We start from the raw sequence: 22,891 nt of genomic DNA, 5'->3' as shown, positions 1-22,891 counted from the left end.
CCATCATATTACGAGCTCGAAAATCAGGATCTAATTAAGCTCGCTTAGGCTCTCAAGCTGGCTCGCGAGCTGCTATAATAAATCCAATTTAGAGCATAAATTGTATATTTTTATTATATACAAAACAAAAATATGTATCGATAAATTAGGAACATGTTTTAAACTATATCTAACACTAGATCCATGAAAAAGGTAAGAAAAATAAATCAATAGCACAGTAATATAATAGTTTCATAATATAGCACTACATGATCTCGCAGGCTCGCGAGCCGTCTAGTCTCGGCTCGCTATTTGAACGAACCATAAATTATGCTCAGCTCGAGCTTGTTCAGGCTAGCGAGCCTCTCTGAGCCGAGTCAAACCGAGCATGAGCGAGCCCAAACCGGCTCGCGAGCCTCGAGCTTTTTTCGGCCCTAGCGCCAATAGTCAGGCGTTCTCAATCACAACAATGAGCGATTGAGACATCAGGCGATCGGTCAACGTCACTTCCTTCATCTATTGACAAAGATGAATGATTTTTATTCAGAATTAAAAATGTTGCAAGTGAGTTTGTCAACTTCTTCGACATCAGCGTTTGATGTAAATTGCTATCCAAATGTTATAGTTGTCTATCAAAATCTCTTAATTGTACCTATGATTGTAGTTTCGGCTGAAAAAAGTTTCTCGAAATTGAAATTGTTAAAGAACTATCTAAGATAAACTATGTTGCGGGAAAGCTTGAATGGCTTGGCTATGTGCTCTATTGAGATGGATACCTTGGACACTATTGATTTCAATATTGTCCTTGATGATTTTGCATTTAAAAAAGCACAAAGGAGTATATTTTCATGACAAGCAACGGGCATGATGGAGTTCTATTCATCGTTAAGGTAATCATATTAGCTTCAAGATATAAATGTATTGTTATTTTCGACGGGCACGATGAGTTCGCTAGGAGTCCTTAAAATCGTAGGACCGGGGCTGCTAGAGAATGAGATTTTCAACAATGGAGAATGAACTCATCACCAAGTCCCGTTTGATTTATTACCGATTATATAATCTGCTGCATGCTCTTTGTTCGAGAAAATACAGTGTGCACTAGATTGAGAGATTGTATATCTGCGTGCACAGAATTAACCCGTAAAATGAGCTCCGTTTGGGTTCACAATCCGGTTCTTTGGTTCGCATCTCTATCGATGCAGTTGCACACGCGGAATTTTGAAGAACCTGATGTTTGGTTCATGTATATAGTCATGTAGGGTTAGGGGATGAAAAAAAATCGCCCGGCCATGCTCCACTGATTGGTTTGGGCACACGGAATTTCGTCCTATACAGAATCAACAATCAAGACATCGTTAAGTCTATACTATACTTAAAGCACCAGTTTTGATGGTCGTCGTGCGTCAATATTTTGTAAAAAAACCCTCGCTTCCCTTTTAATCAACCCGCGCTACCTAGCCGTCATTCGCCCTTGTCATCCTTGGCCGGATCCGCAATCGTCGCGAGCCCCCAGCACCCCCGTCATCCTTGGCCGGATCCGCAATCGTCGCGAGCCCCAACCACCACCGTCATCCTTGGCCGGATCCGCAATCGTCATGAGCCCCCAGTATGTACCTCTTCCCAACCTCATATATCTCGGTGGCGGCGGAGCGGAAGGCGAAGGATGCCGGGACCAGAGAGCGGGGGCAACGGTGTCGGGGGATGAAAACGTCTTCACGCTCCTGCTCGCCTTCCTGCTCGTGCTCCTGCTCATCAAGGACGATCGCCACCTAACCACCACACGACATCCGTCGACATCCCCTCGGCCGCGGCCGCGGCGACAGCACGGAGGAGGCAGCCCAGCTCGTCCTCCCGCAAGGTGTTGTAAGAGCTAACGCCAGGCACTCTGAAGAGCTCGGTGGCGCAGATCCTACGCATCTGCCACCACCCATCGTCCTACGACACGAAGGTGACGCCCTCCGCGCCATGGTCACCTTCCTTCCCCACACGACGCAGCAACTGCAACCTCCCGTCCACAGCGCCCCTACCCCCCACTCAACCGCACCCATCCCCACTCGTGGCCGTCCCACGGCATGTCCCTGCTACCCCCACCACGGAAAAAGCCCTACCGTCGTTGGGGCCGTCGTCGTGCCGCGACAGATGGGGACATTCAGGTGATGCTTCATAAACCCTCCAGTGGAGGAGGAGGAGGAGACCGTGGTGGCCAGCGAGAATGGGGCCACCGACATGACATTGATTCGAGAGCCCATTTGTGTACTGTGGTCGGAGTTTCGTCATCGGACGCATGTTCGACAGGTATGCATTAGTCTCAGCTATGCTTCTGCTTCTGCTTCTGCACCTGTTCGTGGGAGTTGAGACCCAAGTAATTATATTCCCTTCTGGAATGTGGAATGTGTAGCATATCATGTCGATGACCCAAGAGGCATTAATTTGAAGGGAGCAGCCACGAGGACCAAATCTGAGGCCGAAGCTTTGAGAGGCGCACACCATCCTTTCTCCTAATTTGGTTTAGATATTTATGAATTCACATGCAAAATATACAATATCAAGCAGTATAAAAGATCTCAAGTCAAACCTAAGATTTTTTTCATTTCTACGGATGATTCTATTTGTTTTGGTGTGTGTGGTTGGAGGGGTTTAGGGGCGGAGGCGGAGCGCTTGATACTTATTTTGTAAATAACTTATGCTATGGCATTGAGGTGCTGTAGAATTGCAGATTTAGCATTTGTTTGGCACTACCACCAACTCTTATAAACTCCACCGTGAAACGATTTTACATAAGTTTGAGAGTTTCTAGAGTATTTTTAGTGTTTTTAAATTTTACTTTTGGTAATTAGTGTGTGTCTATATTTGCTTCAGTTTTATGCACGAAGTAAATCATCGTTGGGCTGTGATGGACATAATTTCTTTTGCTTGTCTTAATAGAATTATGGAAAGTGTTGGCGAAGGAGTAACTGATGTGCAACCTGGAGATCATGTCATTCGTTGCTACCAAGCAGAATGCAAGTTTTGTGAAAGTCGCCTAGAGGGGGGTGAATAGGGCGAAACTGAAATTCTCAAAAATAATCACAACTACAAGTCGGGTTAGCGTTAGAAATACAATAGAGTCCGCGAGAGAGGGTGCAAAACAAATCGCAAGCGAATAATGAAGTGAGACACGCGGATTTGTTTTACCGAGGTTCGGTTCTCTCAAACCTACTCCTCGTTGAGGAGGCCACAAAGGCCGGGTCTCTTTCAACCCTTACCCTCTCTCAAACGGTCCCTTGGACCGAGTGAGCTTTCTCTTCTCAATCACTTGGAACACAAAGTTCCCACAAGGACCACCACAAAATTGGTGTCTCTTGCCTTAATTACAAGTGAGGTTGATCGCAAGAAAGAATCAAGAAAGGAGAAAGCAATCCAAGTGCAAGAGCTCGAAAGAACACAAGCAAATCTCTCTCTCTCTAATCACTAGGGCGTTGTGTGGAATTTGGAGAGGATTTGATCTCTTTGGTGTGTCTAGAATTGAATGCTATAGCCCCAACCACCAAACTTGACCGTTGGTGGAGGCTGTCTGTTTGATGGCGCACCGGACAGTCCGGTGCACACCGGACATGTCCGGTGCCCCAGCCACGTCACCAATGCCGTTGGATTCTGACCGTTGGAGCTTCTGACTTCTGGGCCCGCCTGGATGTCCGGTGCACACCGGACATGTCCTGTTCATTGTCCGGTGCACCAGTATGGGCACGCCTGACGTCTGCGCGCGCATTTAATGCGTTGCAGGTAGCCGTTGGCGCCGAAATAGTCGTTGCCCCGCTGTTGCACCGGACAGTCCGGTGCACACCGGACAGTCCGGTGAATTTTAGCGAAGCAGCCGACGTTAATTCCCGAGGCTGGCGAGTTCCGAGGCGGCTCTTCTTTGGAGCACCGGACACTGTCCGGTGTACACCGGACAGTCCGGTGAATTATAGCGCGAGTGCCTCTGGAGATTCCCGAAGGTGGCAAGTTTGAGTTGGAGTCCTCTGGTGCACCGGACACTGTCCGGTGTACACCGGACAGTCCGGTGCCCCAGACCAGAGGTGCCTTCGGTTGCTCCTTTGCTCCTTTGTTGAATCCAATATTTGATCTTTTTATTGGCTAAGTGAGAACCTTTTACACCTGTATAACTTATACACTAGAGCAAACTAGTTAGTCCAATTATTTGTGTTGGGCAATTCAACCACCAAAATTATTTAGGAACTAGGTGTAAGCCTAATTCCCTTTCAATCTCCCCCTTTTTGGTGATTGATGCCAACACAAACCAAAGCAAATATAGAAGTGCATAATTGAACTAGTTTGCATAATGTAAGTGCAAAGGTTGCTTGGAATTGAGCCAATGTAAATACTTACAAGATGTGCATGGATTGTTTCTTTGTTTTTAACATATTGGACCACATTTGCACCACATGTTTTGTTTTTGTAAATCCTTTTGTAAATTCTTTTTCAAAGTCCTTAAGAAAGTCAAAGGTAAATGAATAAGATTTTTTGCAAAGCATTTTCAAGATTTGTTCCAAATGCTTTTCCTTTGACTAAACAAAACTCCCCCTAGATGAGATCCTCCTCTTTAGTGTTCAAGAGGGTTTTGATTTATCATTTTTGAAATACTACTTCCTCCCCCTTTAGAACATAATAAGATACCAATTTGAAATTGACCAATTGAAAATCTCCAAATTTTAAAAATTAGGTGGTGGTGCGGTCCTTTTGCTTTGGGCTCATATTTTCTCCCCCTTTGGCATGAATCGCCAAAAATGGAATCATTAGAGCCCACGAAGTACTTTCTTCTCCTTTGGTCATAAAATAAATGAGTGAAGATTATACCAAAGTTGGAGAGATGCTTGGAGTGACGGCGAAGGATGAGTAGTAGAGTGGAGTGGAAGCCTTTGTCTTCGCCGAAGACTCCAATTCCCTTTCAATATACCTATGACTTGGTTTGAAATACACTTGAAAACACATTAGTCATAGCATATATCAAAGAGACATGATCAAAGGTATACTTATGAGCTATGTGTGCAAGTTTAGCAAAAGAAGTTCCTAGAATCAAGAATATTGAGCTCATGCCTAAGTTTGGTAAAAGTTTGTTCATCAAGAGGCTTGGTAAAGATATCGGCCAATTGATCTTTAGTATTAATGTACGAAATCTCGATATCCCCCTTTTGTTGGTGATCCCTAAGAAAATGATACCGAATGGCTATGTGCTTAGTGCGGCTATGCTCAACGGGATTATCCGCCATGCGGATTGCACTCTCATTATCACATAGAAGAGGAACTTTGGTTAGTTTGTAACCGTAGTCCCGCAGGGTTTGCCTCATCCAAAGCAATTGCGCGCAACAATGGCCTGCGGCAATATACTCGGCTTCGGCGGTAGAAAGAGCAACCGAATTTTGCTTCTTTGAAGCCCAAGACACCAAGGATCTTCCCAAGAACTGGCAAGTCCCCGATGTGCTCTTCCTATTAATCTTACACCCCGCCCAATCGGCATCGAATAACCAATCAAATCAAATGTGGATCCCCGAGGGTACCAAAGCCCAAACTTAGGAGTATAAGCCAAATATCTCAAGATTCGTTTTACGACCGTAAGGTGTGATTCCTTAGGGTCGGCTTGGAATCTTGCACACATACAAACGGAAAGCATGATGTCCGGTCGAGATGCACATAAATAAAGCAATGAACCAATCATCGACCGGTATACCTTTTGATCCACGGACTTACCTCCCGTGTCGAGGTCGAGATGCCCATTGGTTCCCATGGGTGTCTTGATGGGCTTGGCATCCTTCATTCCAAACTTGGTTAGAATGTCTTGAGTGTACTTCGTTTGGCTAATGAAGGTGCCCTCTTGGAGTTGCTTGACTTGGAATCCTAGAAAATACTTCAACTCCCCCATCATAGACATCTCGAATTTCTGTGTCATGATCCTACTAAATTCTTCACATGTAGAATCGTTAGTAGACCCAAATATAATATCATCAACATAAATTTGGCATACGAACAAATCATTGTCAAGAGTTTTAGTGAACAAAGTAGGATCGGCCTTGCCGACTTTGAAGCCATTAGCAATAAGGAAATCTCTAAGGCATTCATACCATGCTCTTGGGGCTTGCTTGAGCCCATAAAGCGCCTTAGAGAGCCTATAAACATGGTTAGGGTACTCACTGTCTTCAAAGCCGGGAGGTTGCTCAACATAGACCTCTTCCTTGATTGGTCCATTGAGGAAGGCACTTTTCACGTCCATTTGATAAAGCTTGAAGCCATGGTAAGTAGCATAGGCTAATAATATGCGAATTGACTCAAGCCTAGCTACGGGTGCATAGGTTTGACCAAAATCCAAACCTTCGACTTGTGAATACCCCTTGGCCACGAGTCGAGCTTTGTTCCTTGTCACCACACCATGCTCGTCTTGCTTGTTGCGGAAGACCCACTTGGTTCCTACAACATTTTGGTTAGGACGTGGAACTAAATGCCATACCTCGTTCCTCGTGAAGTTGTTGAGCTCCTCTTGCATTGCCATCACCCAATCCGAGTCTTGTAGTGCTTCCTCTACCCTGTGTGGCTCAATAGAGGAAACAAAAGAGTAATGCTCACAAAAATGTGCAACCCGAGATCGAGTAGTTACCCCCTTATTAATGTCGCCGAGGATGGTGCCGACGGGGTGATCTCGTTGGATTGCTTGGTGGACTCTTGGGTGTGGTGGCCTTGGTTGTTCATCCTCCTTGTCTTCATCATTTGCATCTCCCCCTTGATCATTGCCGTCATCTTGAGGTGGCTCATTGCTTGGATCTTTTCCTTCATCAACTTGAGCTTCGTCCTCATTTTGAGTTGGTGGAGATGCTTGCGTGGAGGAGGATGGCTGATCTTGTGCATGTGGAGGCTCTTCGGATTCCTTAGGACACACATCCCCAATGGACATGTTCATTAGCGCTATGCATGGAGCCTGTTCTTCACCTATCTCATCAAGATCAACTTGCTCTACTTGAGAGCCATTAGTCTCATCAAATACAACGTCACAAGAAACTTCAACAAGTCCTGAGGACTTGTTAAAGACTCTATATGCCCTTGTGTTTGAGTCATATCCTAGTAAAAAGCCTTCTACAGTTTTAGGAGCAAATTTTGATTTTCTACCTCTCTTAACAAGAATAAAGCATTTGCTACCAAAAACTCTAAAATATGAAATATTGGGCTTTTTACCGGTTAGGAGTTCATAGGATGTCTTCTTGAGGATTCGGTGTAGATATAACCGGTTGATGGCGTAGCATGCGGTGTTGACCGCCTCGGCCCAAAACCTATCCGGTGTCTTGTACTCATCAAGCATGGTTCTTGCCATGTCCAATAGAGTTCGATTCTTCCTCTCCACTACACCATTTTGTTGTGGGGTGTAGGGAGAAGAGAACTCATGCTTGATGCCCTCCTCCTCAAGGAAGCCTTCAATTTGAGAGTTCTTGAACTCCGTCCCGTTGTCGCTTCTTATTTTCTTGATCCTTAAGCTGAACTCATTTTGAGCCCGTCTCAAGAATCCCTTTAAGGTCTCTTGGGTATGAGATTTTTCCTGCAAAAAGAACACCCAAGTGAAGCGAGAATAATCATCCACAATAACTAGACAGTACTTACTCCCGCTGATGCTTATGTAAGCGATCGGGCCGAATAGGTCCATGTGTAGGAGCTCCAGTGGCCTGTCACTAGTCATGATGTTCTTGTGTGGATGATGAGTCACAACTTGCTTTCCTGCTTGGCATGCGCTACAAATCCTGTCTTTCTCAAAATGAACATTTGTTAGTCCTAAAATGTGCTCTCCCTTTAGAAGCTTATGAAGATTCTTCATCCCAACGTGGGCTAGTCGGCGATGCCAGAGCCAACCCATGTTAGTCTTAGCAATTAAGCATGTGTCGAGTTCAGCTCTATCAAAATCTACCAAGTATAGCTGACCCTCTAACACACCCTTAAATGCTATTGAATCATCACTTCTTCTAAAGACAGTAACACCTACATCAGTAAATAGACAGTTGTAGCCCATTTGACATAATTGGGATACGGAAAGCAAATTGTAATCTAAAGAATCTACAAGGAAAACATTGGAAATAGTATGGTCAGGTGATATAGCAATTTTACCCAATCCTTTGACCAAACCTTGATTTCCATCCCCGAATGTGATAGCTCGTTGAGGATCTTGGTTTTTCTCATATGAGGAGAACATCTTCTTCTCCCCTGTCATGTGGTTGGTGCACCCGCTGTCGAGTATCCAACTTGAGCCCCCGGATGCATAGACCTACAAAACAATTTTAGTTCTTGATTTTAGGTACCCAAACGGTTTTGGGTCCTTTGGCATTAGAAACAAGAACTTTGGGTACCCAAACACAAGTCTTAGAGCCCTTGTGTTTGCCCCCAACAAACTTGGCAACTACCTTGCCGGATTTGTTAGTTAAAACGTAAGATGCATCAAAAGTCTTAAATGAAATGTCATGCTCATTTGATGCATTAGGAGTTTTCTTTTTAGGCAACTCAGCACGGGTTGGTTGCCTAGAACTAGATGTCTCACCCTTATACATAAAAGCATAGTTGGGGCCAGAGTGAGACTTCCTAGAATGAGTTCTCCTAATTTTGCTCTCAGGATAGCCGGCAGGGTACAAAATGTAACCCTCGTTATCCTGAGGCATGGGAGCCTTGCCCTTAACAAAGTTAGACAAGTTCTTAGGAGGGGCATTAAGTTTGACATTGTCTCCCCTTTGGAAGCCAATGCCATCCTTGATGCCAGGGCGTCTCCCATTATAGAGCATACTTCTAGCAAATTTAAACTTTTCATTTTCTAAATTATGCTCGGCAATTTTAGCATCTAATTTTGCTATATGATCATTTTGTTGTTTAATTAATACCATGTGATCATGAATAGCATTGATATCAACATCTCTACATCTAGTGCAAATAGAAGTGTGCTCAACAGTAGATGTAGAGGATTTGCAAGAATTAAGTTCAACAATCTTAGCACGCAAAATATCATTGTTATCTCTAAGATTGGAAATTGTAACATTGCAAACATCAAGATCTTTAGCCTTAGCAATCAAATTTTCATTTTCTACTCTAAGGTTAGCAAGAGAATCGTTCAATTCCTTAATCTTAGCAAGCAAATCATCATTATCATTTCTAAGATTGGGAATTGAAGCATCACAAACATGAGAATCAACCTTAGCAATTAATCTAGCATTTTCATTTCTAAGGTTGTCAATAATCTCACGGCAGGTGCTTAGCTCACTAGACAATTTTTCACATTTTTCAACTTGTAGAGCATAAGCATTTTTGACCCTAACATGCTTTTTGTTTTCCTTAATAAGGAAGTCCTCTTGAGAGTCCAAGAGATCATCCTTCTCATGAATAGCACTAATCAATTCATTTAATTTTTCCTTTTGTTGCATGTTTAGGTCGGCAAAAAGGGTACGCAAATTATTTTCCTCATCACTAGCATTATCATCACTAGAGGATTCATATTTAGTGGAGGATTTAGATTTAACCTTCTTCCTTTTGCCGTCCTTTGCCATGAGGCACTTGTGGCCGACGTTTGGGAAGAGGAGTCCCTTGGTGACGGCGATGTTGGCGGCGTCCTCGTCGGAGGAGGAGTCGGTGGAGCTCTCGTCGGAGGAGGAGTCGGTGGAGCTCTCGTCGGAGTCCCACTCGCGGCACACGTGGGCATCGCCGCCCCTCTTCTTGTGGTACCTCTTCTTTTCTTTCCTCTTTCCCTTCTTGTCGTTATCCCTGTCACTGTCACTTGATAATGGACATTTAGCGATAAAGTGACCGGGCTTACCACACTTGTAGCAAACCTTCTTGGAACGGGATTTGTAATCCTTCCCCTTCCGTTGCTTGAGAATTTGGCGAAAGCTTTTGATGATTAAAGCCATCTCCTCATTGTCGAGCATGGAGGCGTCAATTGGTTGTCTACTTGGTGTAGACTCCTCCTTCTTCTCCTCCGTCGCCTTAAATGCCACCGGTTGTGCTTCGGATGTGGAGGGTTCATCAAGCTCGTTGATCTTTTTGGAGCCCTTGATCATACATTCAAAGCTCACAAAATTTCCGATTACTTCCTCGGGGGTCATTTGAGTATATCTAGGATTACCACGAATTAATTGAACTTGAGTGGGGTTAAGGAAAATGAGTGATCTAAGAATAACCTTAACCACCTCGTGGTCATCCCACTTCTTGCTCCCGAGGTTGCGCACTTGGTTTACCAAAGTCTTGAGCCGGTTGTACATATCTTGTGGCTCTTCCCCTTGGCGAAGTCGAAAGCGACCGAGCTCCCCCTCGATCGTTTCCCGCTTGGTGATCTTTGTTAGTTCATCACCCTCGTGCGCGGTCTTGAGGAGGTCCCAAATTTCCTTTGCATTCTTCAACCCTTGCACCTTGTTGTATTCCTCTCTATTTAGAGAGGCCAAGAGTATGGTTGTGGCTTGGGAGTTGAAGTGCTCGATTTGGGCCACCTCGTCCTTATCATAATCCTCATCCCCTACGGATGGTACCTGTGCTCCAAACTCAACAACATTCCATATACTTTTGTGGAGTGAGGTTAGATGAAATTTCATTAAATCACTCCACCTAGCATAATCTTCACCGTCAAAGGTTGGCGGTTTGCCTAATGGAACGGAAAGTAATGGAGTATGTCTAGATGTACGAGGATAGTGTAAGGGGATCTTACTAAACTTCTTATGCTCTTGGCGTTTAGAAGTTACGGAGGGCGCATCGGAGTCGGAGGTGGATGTTGATGAAGTGTCGGTCTCGTAGTAGACCACCTTCCTCATCCTCTTGTGCTTGTCGCCTTTTCGATGCGACTTGTGGGAAGAAGATTTCTCCTTCTTCTCCTTGTGGTGAGAAGAGGAGGATCTTTTCTCCTTCCGTTTGGAGGAGTCCTTCTTCTTCTCCTTCCTCTTGGTGCGGGACTCTTCCGATGAAGTGCTCCCTTGGCTCGTAGTGGGCTTGTCGCCGGTCTCCATCTCCCTCTTGGTGTGATCTCCCGACATCACTTCGAGCGGTTAGGCTCTAATGAAGCACCGGGCTCTGATACCAATTGAAAGTCGCCTAGAGGGGGGGTGAATAGGGCGAAACTGAAATTCTCAAAAATAATCACAACTACAAGCCGGGTTAGCGTTAGAAATACAATAGAGTCCGCGAGAGAGGGTGCAAAACAAATCGCAAGCGAATAATGAAGTGAGACACGCGGATTTGTTTTACCGAGGTTCGGTTCTCTCAAACCTACTCCCCGTTGAGGAGGCCACAAAGGCCGGGTCTCTTTCAACCCTTACCCTCTCTCAAACGGTCCCTTGGACCGAGTGAGCTTTCTCTTCTCAATCACTTGGAACACAAAGTTCCCACAAGGACCACCACAAAATTGGTGTCTCTTGCCTTAATTACAAGTGAGGTTGATCGCAAGAAAGAATCAAGAAAGGAGAAAGCAATCCAAGCGTAAGAGCTCGAAAGAACACAAGCAAATATCTCTCTCTAATCACTAGGGCGTTGTGTGGAATTTGGAGAGGATTTGATCTCTTTGGTGTGTCTAGAATTGAATGCTAGAGCTCTTGTAAGTAGTTGGGAAGTGGAAAACTTGGATGCAATGAATGGTGGGGTGGTTGGGGTATTTATAGCCCCAACCATCAAACTTGACCGTTGGTGGAGGCTGTCTGTTTGATGGCGCACCGGACAGTCCGGTGCACACCGGACATGTCCGGTGCCCCAGCCACGTCACCAATGCCGTTGGATTCTGACCGTTGGAGCTTCTGACTTCTGGGCCCGCCTGGATGTCCGGTGCACACCGGACATGTCCTGTTCATTGTCCGGTGCACCAGTATGGGCACGCCTGACGTCTGCGCGCGCAGCGCGTGTATTTAATGCATTGCAGGTAGCCGTTGGCGCCGAAATAGCCGTTGCCCCGCTGTTGCACCGGACAGTCCGGTGCACACCGGACAGTCCGGTGAATTTTAGCGAAGCAGCCGACGTTAATTCCCGAGGCTGGCGAGTTCCGAGGCGACTCTTCTTTGGAGCACCGGACACTGTCCGGTGTACACCGGACAGTCCAGTGAATTATAGCGCGAGTGCCTCTGGAGATTCCCGAAGGTGGCAAGTTTGAGTTGGAGTCCTCTGGTGCACCGGACACTATCCGGTGTACACCGGACAGTCCGGTGCCCCAGACCAGAGGTGCCTTCGGTTGCTCCTTTGCTCCTTTGTTGAATCCAATATTTGATCTTTTTATTGGCTAAGTGAGAACTTTTTACACCTGTATAACTTATACACTAGAGCAAACTAGTTAGTCCAATTATTTGTGTTGGGCAATTCAACCACCAAAATTATTTAGGAACTAGGTGTAAGCCTAATTCCCTTTCATTTTGCACGAACGGAAAGACCAACCTCTATGGTAAGGTTCGTATTGCCACAGGCGTAGGTGTCATCATGAATTATATGAAGATCAGGTTCACTGTAAATGAAAAGCCCATTTACCATTTCATAGGGACATGAACATTTAGCCAGTACAGTGTAGTGCCTCATGTTAGTGTTGCAAAGATCAACCCACAAGCATCCTTAGATAAAGTTTGTTATGGTTTTGTCATATTGTATTTTTGTACTTAGAAGCATGCATTTGGTAGAATGGCGATGAAAGAGATGTTGCTAATCATACTTGAAAATTTGACATTTTGGGGCATTCTACAACGACAGATTCACAATGAACCGTTTTGATATTTCCTTGTATTTTTTGATGCACTGGATTTTCAGTGCGCAACAAAAATGCCAGTCAGGTGCCTCGAAGGTTTTGGATGAAAAGGAGGCTGACATAAAACATAAAGGGTTTGTTTAAATAAAAAATATACTAGATTACAAATGCCATATTGCTTTTTATGACGGGAGTCTATGGCTTTTTGATGGGTTCATATGCTTATGGACCCTTTTTGCATGAAATTTAAGGAGGAGTGGGGCATTATTTTTCTCCATTATTTACATGTAACTATTAAGACAACCAGTTAGCTCGTATTTAGTGTTTTCTGTTCTTTGTTGTTTGGTGAAACCAGAACATTTTCGTGACAACATCGTTATAAAAGGTAGTGTTTTACATGCTTATATCTCTTAACTAGCCTCTATTTCACAGTAGATGGTTGGTGGGAGATGTGAATGTGTACTTGAGAGATTATTAGATTCTTGATGTAACCTTCCGACCAAGGTAAACAGAGTCGTATTGATTTCGAAATGGATAGTAATTGTTGGGACAGGTAAGTTGATATATTTGATGACTTGCTAATTCTCTAATGTAGCCTGCTCACCTAAGGACTGGCTGACATTCAGGCCATTGATGTACCTAGCGTTGAAAACATAAGCATCTGTGGGTGTCAATTCTCGTGTTTTAAGTGAGGTCCCACTATTTTGACCGTGCACAATAAATAGGTGGATGTTACTGAACTTGTATATCTCTATGTGTGCATCTTCTCCACCAGACCGAGATCAGAAAAGCCTGAACCTTCTTGACGGGGAGCCATCTTGACGACGCGTGGGAGGGGCGGACACTGCACAGGCCGTTGGCGCCCGACACATGCAACCCCGTGGATCAACTCTTCTTTCATTATCTTTTCTATTCAGTTCATTGAGGCAATCACCATTCTTTATGTTTGTTTCTAACAGCTCAATCGATACAACATTGTCTTCTAATGGACTACTAATTCAAACCTACTACTTGGTAGATTTCTTATCATGTATTTTTTCTTTACCGTCAAATGTGATATACACAAGTTTATTTATATTATAATAATCTTTTATAGACAAATTTACGTACATTCGTACTTTGTGTTATCATGAACCCGTAGTTTTATTTTTGGACCATCCGTTCATTAGACAAAGCAGATGAGTGGAGTGGATAGAGATCTCTCAAATTAGAACATGTTTGAACAACTATCTTATTTAAATGAGATTTACTTGTATAATATATAGAAACCGTTGCAACGCACGGGTACTTAACTAGTAGATGTTTGGTTCACTACCTCAGTTGCCACACTTTGCCTAACTTTTCTGCCTAAGGTTAGTTATTCAATTCAAACGACTAACCTTAGGCAAAGTGTGGCACATTTAGCCACAAACCAAACAGGCCAATGTAACAGACAGCATACTATGCAGAATCAAGACATCGTTGAGGGTTTGGGCCTTAAAGGGCCTTTTCACTGATTGGGGACTCGTTAGCGGGCGCGGGCGCGGGCGAATCGGCCCAAGATTGACTTCAATCGGGCACTATGGCATGCAGAACGCAAAGCGTTCTGACATCTCCCGAGCGTTGCGATTCGCCCGTACAGTAGGCCGGTAGTTAGCAGATTTTTAGAATTTGAACTATATACATTATTAGTATCTAAGAAAGCGTAACGAAAGATTGAGGTACTTTTTTTGGCAACATATTACTTCCTCTGTTTTTTTATACAAGACGTTTCCTAGTTCAAAGATGAACTGTTGGACGTCAAATATTTAGAAACGGATGTAGTATCAAAGATAGTGAAACCAAAAACTTAATTTCTCGTCATGAGAATTCCTACACAACCGACCGAGGGGGCCTGGCAGGCCTGACGTGACGACAGTGTCAGTCGCGGCAGCATACGAGAATCCATGCTCACCTGACCTGACCTGGACTGCGCAGCAGAGCTCGTAGACGTAGATACAAGCCTCCATCCAGATCTGTCGCGAGCCTGCTGGTACGTACGACCCCCCCCCCCCCCCCCCCCCCCCCCCCCCCTAGATCGAGAGGTTAGTTAAGCACCTGACACGAGAAATGCTGTCGCGAGCTCTGACAGCGTCATACATCGGATCCCCTTGACAACAAGAAGAACACCACTGCGCACAACCTCACAAATGGCGGTTTGTGATAAACTAACCCACGGCCGCAGGCAAGAATCTCTCTACTACACATAACACGCCGACCAGCCTCCCCCGGTTTGTTTAGCAGCGCTGGTACGCCCACGGCCACCTATCCCGAGGCGTCTGTCAGGCGAGGCGATGCATGCCTCTCATCGTCAAACCACTGGTCCGCCCCCCGCGAACAATCGGGGGGCAATTAACGTGTCTCTCAGGATCGTCACTGCCTGCGCTGCGCCTGCGCGTGACAGTAGTTTATGCGTATGCGCTCTGCGAAAATATCGGATTCCTAGGTTGTGCACGTGTGCCACTCCGTGAGCGCACGTGACGATGGATGGGCTCTCTCTCTGTCTCTGGGCTGTGTGCCTGTGTCTCACCAGTCATCACCGCCATGTTCAGTGTCCTGCATGTATATTGTATTGTATGTAGGGGTTGCCCATCGACAAGTAAAAACAAAGCTTGCATGGTCGAGGTAATTAACTACCGGAGCCAGACATGCCTTTTCTTTTTGGTCGCCACCTACTAAGTAGTAGCAGCTGCTTAGCCATTGCAGTAATGCCGTGCCTGCAGGAGAAGTGGATTCTGAGGTTTTAGGACTTCTCTCAGTGGTAGGGTTTTAACAATCTGCCCGAGCTGATGAGCTTTTTAGTTTAGTGCTAGAGCGTGACGGCGGGTGGACTGGACTGGACCATCACTCCCGCAACCAACGTGCCACGAGACTAGACGGCTGCAGGCGCCACATGCAGACGCAGTTGCCCAGGTTTGGTCAGGGATGGGGGACGTACGCTGACAGATCGATCGAGGACCAGTGGCGCCCTGCTTGACTGCTTCACTCCGGCCACCTGCATTGTTGCCGGAGCTGCACTACAGGCTGCTGTCTGAGCGGGGCGACCACGCCTTTCCTTTCCTTTCCTTTCCTTCATCCGCCGCAATAATGCCTTGCCCTGCACGGCGGCACCTCACTCGCTGGCACAGCCCACACATGCCGCACCGCAGCAATGGAAACGCCAGGCCAGAGCAATCGCAGCCAGCAGCGAGAAGGGGCCTGGCGGGGCTCGAGCTCGATCGATGCGCCCACTCACGTGCGGATCGCCAGACGGCTCGTGCACGCGCCAGTTCAGTTCTTGTACGCGAGCGAACGTGGCGTTTGTGTGCGCTAGCTTCGCCATGGCCAGTTCAGTTGTTGCTCGGCTGCTAGTACAGTACGTAGAACTGTCGCTAGGGTAGGGCAGCCGGAGCGGGCTACGCGGCTGACCAAAGTGTCAGTGGCTCTACTACCGGTACTTGCGCCCATGAGTCCATGACTCGCGATGCTCTGATGAGTCAGGCAGCAGGCTGGCACGGTACCGGGGGCAGGCAGCTGGTGCAGGCTTTCAAGGCTGCCGGGTGCCGGCTGCCGCTGGTAGGATAGATAGGAGCAGTAGAGGCCACCGCAGGCTACATCTACAGTAGCGAGCTCACCCACCGGACACCAGCTGCTGCGGCCTGCGGACACAGTGCAGTGCATGCAGACGCAGCAGGGGGAGGGCCAGCAGTCTGAGGCAACAGACCATTCAACTCGCGTTGTACTCCTACGCCACACTTCGACAGTGTCTCACAGGGGCTGTGCACCCAGGACCAGCAGTCCAGCAGGGCGGACTGCGGAGGCCGCTCGATGGAGCATGCAGAGCAACGGCATGCCATTCAAGTCGTCAAGACTGACCCCTGGCCAGAGCAGTGCAGGTCTCTGCACGGCATGCATGCCGGGCTGCAAAACCCTGCATCTCTCTGCCCAGTTCCGCCCAAACGGATCGAGAAGAGGAACCTGGTGCTGTTTCAACCCCCTGATCAACTTGGAACAACTGCGGATTCAAGGTCGCAGTCAAAGTATGAACAGTGGAGTGGAGGAGACCAGAGAGAGGTATCACTAGCCCCTGGGCACCTACCAGTCAAAGATCTGTATGCATGGAAGCCATGGCCTCATTACCCGCTGTCCCAACCAATAGTTTATATATACTGTCGGATGAAGCATGGCGATTACTGTTCTGTATTCGTCGCATGGCCTCATTACCCTCGGGATGCAGTTTTAGCACAGTAGTACCACTGTCTTCAAACCGAGCAGCTGTCAGCTGTGCACGCTCACGAGATATAACAGTCACTGAGCCCAAATGCTGCATGAGAATTCAGAAACGCCCTCACTTGATATTACAGGAAAACATATTACACGCGAAGCAATACAGAGTAATACTAAAAGAAAAAAGAAAATGGAGAAAAAGAGGACAGATCATTCTTCTGGAGGTTTCATTCGGCCTTCCCAAGTTCTTCAAACCGGTTTGATGTGGCCGTGGTGATGACGGCCGGCCTTGAGCGAAACGGTACATCTCATGGTCAGCATCAGCACCATACGTTCCGAGTTTCCAGCGCCAGGTTTGATGTGGCATCACTCGTCTGCAGATCGTAACAGCACAAGTCACGAAAAAAACGTTGGATGAGAACGAGACCGTCTAGTCAGCCATGACGATCGAGGTAACAACAGGTTAACGAACGAACAAGACGTACAGTGCCCACCGTTACGGAAGCGGGAGGTGACGGGGAGGTCGGTGGCGGCCATGGGGATGGACATGGAGAGCTGCGTCTCGCCGTCGAGCCCCATCCACGACCCGGCCTTGTCCCCCTTCTGGTGCGGCCACTCGTCGAAGAAGGGCCGGAGCGGCTTCTGCGCGGCGGCGGCGTCGTCATGGTCATGGCCATGGCCATGGCCCGACGACGGCCGCTCCAGCCGCAGGTCGGCTCCAAGAACGAAGCAGTGCTGGCGGCGCCTCTCCTCCTGCTCGTCGTCGTCCTTGCCCATCTCCACGCCGTACGGCGACGCCGCGCCGTGCCCGTACCCGGCGACGGGGAACAGCGGCGTGGGGCCCGGCTTCGTCTCCACCCCGAGCTGCCTGAACTGCCACTGCCCCGCCGCGGCCTGCCGGTCGACCCGCTCGCCCGCGCCGTCCGAGAAGAAGGCGTGCTCGCCGACCTCCTTGGCGGCCGCGTGCCCGTACGCGTAGTCCCTCTGGTCGGCGGAGTAGTTGTAGGGCGGCGGCGGGTGCGGGTGGGTGGTCTCGAGGTGGAGGTGGAAGGGGCTCACATGCTGCGCGTGGTGGTACGCGCCGCCGCCTCCGGTTGCTCCTGGGCGTGCCGACGCCGAGTAAGGGCTACCGCCGCCGCCGCCGCCGCCTCCATACAGCGCGTGGTACGGAGACGGCGTGGCGTCGTGGGCCGGGCGGTGGTAGGACGGCGCCGGGGATGAGGTGGCGGTGGCGGTTGTGGCGGCGGCGGGGGCCGGCGCCGGGGCCGGCGTGGCCAAGGACATTTCCACAGGCTTTCTTGAACGGTTCTTGCCCCGGTGCATGTGCTTCTCGCAGTACTTGGAGTCCGGGTACGCCTCCTTGGAGCAGCGCCACTTCTTGCCGTCCGTGCGCCGGCACCGCCCGGGCTCCGGGTCCTCGTCGGCCTTCCGGGTGAAGCCCATCCCGAAGCAGCCCCAGCCCACTGCATGCGAAAGAAACCGCCACCTCAGGGCTCAGGCGCGCGCTCAGCTAAACAAAAGCCGGCAACGGGAGACGTGAACGGAAACATATTAAAAAAAATGGTAGAGGCGTACGTGAGGGTTGCGGCGGGTAGGCGAGGGACGGCGACGTGGCGAGGGCGGAGTCGAGGATGCGGCGGAGCGGCGGCATGAGGTAGGAAGGGATGGGCTTGCCGGACGCCAGGCACTTGTAGATGAGCGCCTGGTGCTCCAGCTCCTGCCACTGCGACGCCGTGAACGGGTACCGCCCCGCGGTGGCCCCGCCGCCCGCCCGGCCGCTGCTCATCATCATCATCCCCGCGCACCGCCGGCGGCCTCTTTCTCTCGCTCCTGACGAGCTTGGTAGCTTGGCTAGCTACCCTTGAGACTGTAGCGCGAGAGAAGGTGAGCGGAGCACGGCTATGCGGCCTGGCGGTAGGGGTGGCGGTAGCGTCAGCGAGCTGGTGCCGAGGGATGGCAGAAGGGTTGGAGAGTAGACGGTGGCAAGAGCGCGAGTAGCAGTGAGTCTCTTGGGCGACGTCCATGGGGAAGGGGTTTTATTTGTAGTGGGCGGCGCCCGGCAGCAGGCTGCTGTGGGTCGCACGAGCAAGCCTCGCAGGCGCCTGCGTGTGTGGGTTTGTTGGGCCGCGGAAGAGATTTGGGCCATTGGATCGACCACACGAACGACGGGCACCGGTGCTCCGACCCAACGGCCCTGCTGCGTTCCTCCAACTACTGTAACGGGCAGCACGACCGAGCAGCAGCCGTGCCCAGTCCCCCCTCACCTCGTCAACAAAGGCGAGAGCTCCGGGACGCGAATCTGGCTGCTTACGCTAACCCGTCCGTCAGGCGTCAGACACTGTAGTAGGCTGTGTTCCGTACCGCTCGCTCGGTGTCATCATGGGAGCCTGGCAGGAGCAGACGGGACGTGCCGTGCAGCATGCGGGTGGGGCGTACGACGTGTGTGAGGTGAGCGAAGCAAGGAGGGCACGCGCGGCAGCGCGACCGGTCAGTGCCTTGGACGTGATTCTCCACATGTACCGGTCAGTGTCTGGGACAGTTCTCCGGCGGCACAGGCTGCCAGCGCTGCGCAGGCCATTCACAGCCGTGACAGCATGCAGGGTGCGCGCTGCAGAATCTGCCGTGTCCGCGGCTGCTGCTGTGCCTGCATGCAGTGCTGGCTGCAGCCGCGCGACGAGAGCCGACCGGGCCCCCGCTGCTCTCACAGTCGCGTCGCACCCGCCCACCGCACGGTCCACGAGACCAGCGGCGGGTACGGACGGAGACGCGGCGACGGCGTACGCCTGCCGCGTCGCGTGTGATTGTGAGGAAATGTGAAGCAGCTGATCTACACTCGTTCACGGTTGCTTATAAGTATGTGTGTTTACAGCTCTTCGCTACTTTTTACAACACAAGTAACAGTTCTCTGGTAGCCGCCCGTGTGAAAACGGCAGGTGCAGTGAAAAGGGGAGAGCGGCAACGCTGGCTGGTGTCAGACGCTCGCCGCGGGTGGACGTGGACCGTGGACGGGCGCTGCCACTGTGCCAGTGCCACCAGGTGCAGCAGGAAGAGGAGAGGCGCGGCGGGCCTACTGTGCCAGTTCGCATTATTTCTATATTGACTGCGACTCTGCAGGCTGCAGGTAGGCGTGGCAGCGAAGCGAGGGAGCGGGAAGTCGGAGTGGAGACAGACACCGATACAGCCAGACTTCTGACACCCGCACGCAGATAGGCAGATACCTGCAGCCACCAACCCCCAACCCGCTCTCCATGACTCACCAGTCAGTCATCACCAATACTGCACTCTCGGAGGTCGGAGCGTGTTTTTTTACCTTATATTTAGGCCGCGTTTGGACGAGATAAACGTATTTAGGCCGCGTTCGCATTATCTCTATTCAGCGTGTTTGATTGCAGATATTTACACCTGCATGTTTAACACTGATTCTCTTAGGCTATCCACAACCGTTACCTCTAAGGCTGTGTCCAACAACGACCGGTAAATGGTCCTGTACGTTAAATTTAGCGGACAACTACCTCCTCTATGGGTCCAGCAACGCACGCTAAAACATTCGGTAAATTTAGAGCATGTCCTCATACACGCTAAAGCTAGCAGATCTCGGGCATCCGCTAAACGACCTTTTTCGACTCCGCGCGCTGGGGCTGAAGCTTCCTGCTGCTGCTGGTGCTTGCAAAGCTCTCATCCATGGTGCCGGGGCTGAAGCTCTCGAGCAAGCAGGAGGGACCGTGGAAGCTGGCCAAGGTCGCAGGGACGAGAAAACGGCAGCCACAAGGAAGGAGGGCGAGGTGTACATCGGGTGCTCCGTCGCAGATCTAGCTCGTCCCCGACCAACTCCATTGGCCCTCTGTCGCAGTTCAAGCTCGTCAGTATTTGACACAAAGCCGGCGACGGAGGATATCGCGAGCACAGCCAGGCACCAACGACCAACTCCATCGGCCCTTCGTCCAGCCGCCAATCGCCATTACTGTGTAGGGACATTCGAGCGGTCATTTTCCATGTCCAATACGGAGAAATATAAACTACAAAGCTTGGTTAATGAGTTGGTAAAAATAAGTATGAGTAATTTAGCTAGGCTACATAGTCAAGAATGCAATATGTAGCGTATTTTATTTTCGAGACCTACAAGCAATTTGTTTCTTTGTGTCGAATACGGAAAAAATATAGAATACAAAATCTGGTATCACTGTTCATATAGAGAACATAATTTAGAGTATACTGCTGGAGAAGGAGAAGATATAGAGAATGAAATCTTTTGGAGTGTGCTGTAAAGGACAGAGAATATTCTTTTAGGGGATGAAATTTAGGGGACATTGCTGGAGACAGCCTAAATTTTTCCCCCTATATCACTTTTTTCCTCTATTTTTCTCCCTATTTTTTCATCTCCCGCAGCGGTTCCCCCTAAATACTCCCCCTAACCCCACTACAACTATAAAATATCATTTTCTATATCTACTATCAATTTTTTATCTACTAACAATTATTCGGGGACCCACAGCACAGTATCGTAGGGGGTGAACAGTGAAACGCTAGATTGAGGGAGAGAGAGAAGAGGGCCGGCTCAAAGAGTGGCTTGTAGGGGCAGCGTTGCGCGGTCAAGGGAGAGAGCTGCAGCCGCTACGAAGGGGAGGGGGCTGCTCAGCGCTCTCCGCTGCAGACAGCCTTATTACCCTACCTTTTCTGTTGATGACGGGCTGCAGTTTGCAAGCCTGTAGAGCTGGTGCATAGGGTTATTTTCGTGTTTTCACCTGCAGAATCCCTTTTAGCCCACCCAATTGTGGATAGGAGATTTTAGCGTGGATAGTATACTGTAGCAGTTAAAATATACGTCGTTTGAATCTGTATGAGATATTTTATATTGGATTTTTAGTATCCCATTGGATCCAAACGGTGCCTTAGACATCTTTCAAGGTGTCTTTTAATTGTTCTTCTATCCTTTTGTATACTATAGAAATTACCCTCTCCATTCTAAAATATTAGTTGGTTTACCCTTAATTTTATGTCTATATTCAAATGGATCACAATAACTCTAGACATATATTATATTTATATATTAAAACGCTAAAACGACTAATATTTTAAGACATGTGGAATATCTTTCTCTTATCTATATATTTTATACTTTCAACAACAGAACTAAGCTAAAATATATATAAAGAATTAGTATAATGATTGTGCAGTGCGACGTCACACAAGAACAAATATTCCATTTTATCTTAACCAAGAGACCTAAAATGTGTGAGTTGAAAAGGAGCTTCACCCCTCTTATAGGTCAGACGTGTCAGAAGTGAACCACTTGAGTGGATCTCGCGCTCGGCCCACGAATGACTGCATAACCACATATGGCACGAAGCTACAACATGGGTGTCGGTCCACTTCCCACTCTTGAGTCTTGACCTATGGACCCCTTGGGCCACAGAGCGCTCATGACCTATGAGCTCCCGTACTGCGGCGCATTAATGGTCCGCTCACCCCTCGTCCTGCAGCGCACTTATGTCCTATTCGACTAGACCTGGGCGCGTAGACCTCCCGCATGGCGCTACACGACATGCCATGCCAAGTCACAGACTATAGAAGTCAGGGGTCTTCGTAGCTAGAATCATGGTGCCTGTGACCATCGTCGCCCCACGCTGAGACTACGATGCTGAGTGTTGGGGCGAATACGAAGACGCTACCATTCGCTCGATGCCTTCGTCGCCTCGCTACACCAACAAAGACCACGCCCGAGCGGTCTCCCTTCGTCCTCTCCATTGCAAGACGAAGGCAAGACTCCGACGAAGTCTCCTAGTCCCACGTCCTCATCGCGCCCGGAGGCCCATGTGGGATTCGGCCCACTGTAACGGGCCCCGCGCGTACAAGCGTGTTACGGGCCTCATCTGTAATAGCCTTTTCTGTAATGACGATCTGTAACCTCCCCATATGGGAATATTCTGGGGATAGTCTGGGTACCCGAGGGCATAAACGTCCTTACTAGAGGACAGTGGACACTCGGGTACCTAT

At 48.8% G+C, this 22,891-nt stretch overlaps 1 protein-coding gene across 2 annotated transcripts; it reads right to left on the bottom strand.

Moving 5' to 3' along the window:
- Positions 1–16,982: 16,982 nt before the first annotated feature.
- Positions 16,983–18,912, bottom strand: LOC100101536 (growth-regulating factor 3-like). 2 transcript variants are annotated; one of them, XM_008678196.2, is made up of 3 exons: positions 18,473–18,912; positions 17,383–18,360; positions 16,983–17,271 (listed from the first exon to the last, which is right to left on the bottom strand). In XM_008678196.2, exons 1-3 carry the CDS (start codon positions 18,690–18,692, stop codon positions 17,264–17,266), a joined length of 1,206 nt encoding a protein of 401 aa, XP_008676418.1. In that variant the 5' UTR covers positions 18,693–18,912; the 3' UTR covers positions 16,983–17,263. The 2 variants fall into 2 exon arrangements, with proteins under 2 accessions (XP_008676418.1, NP_001106022.2); NM_001112552.2 differs by having other exon boundaries at positions 17,006–17,271; positions 17,392–18,360; positions 18,473–18,892.
- Between the last annotated feature and the right edge of the window lie 3,979 nt (positions 18,913–22,891).

Source organism: Zea mays, chromosome 4 (genome assembly GCF_902167145.1).
Source record: "Zea mays cultivar B73 chromosome 4, Zm-B73-REFERENCE-NAM-5.0, whole genome shotgun sequence".
Classification (NCBI taxonomy): domain Eukaryota; kingdom Viridiplantae; phylum Streptophyta; class Magnoliopsida; order Poales; family Poaceae; genus Zea; species Zea mays.
Note: the sequence above shows the minus strand (reverse complement) of the source record. Positions and strands in the feature narration are given on the sequence as shown.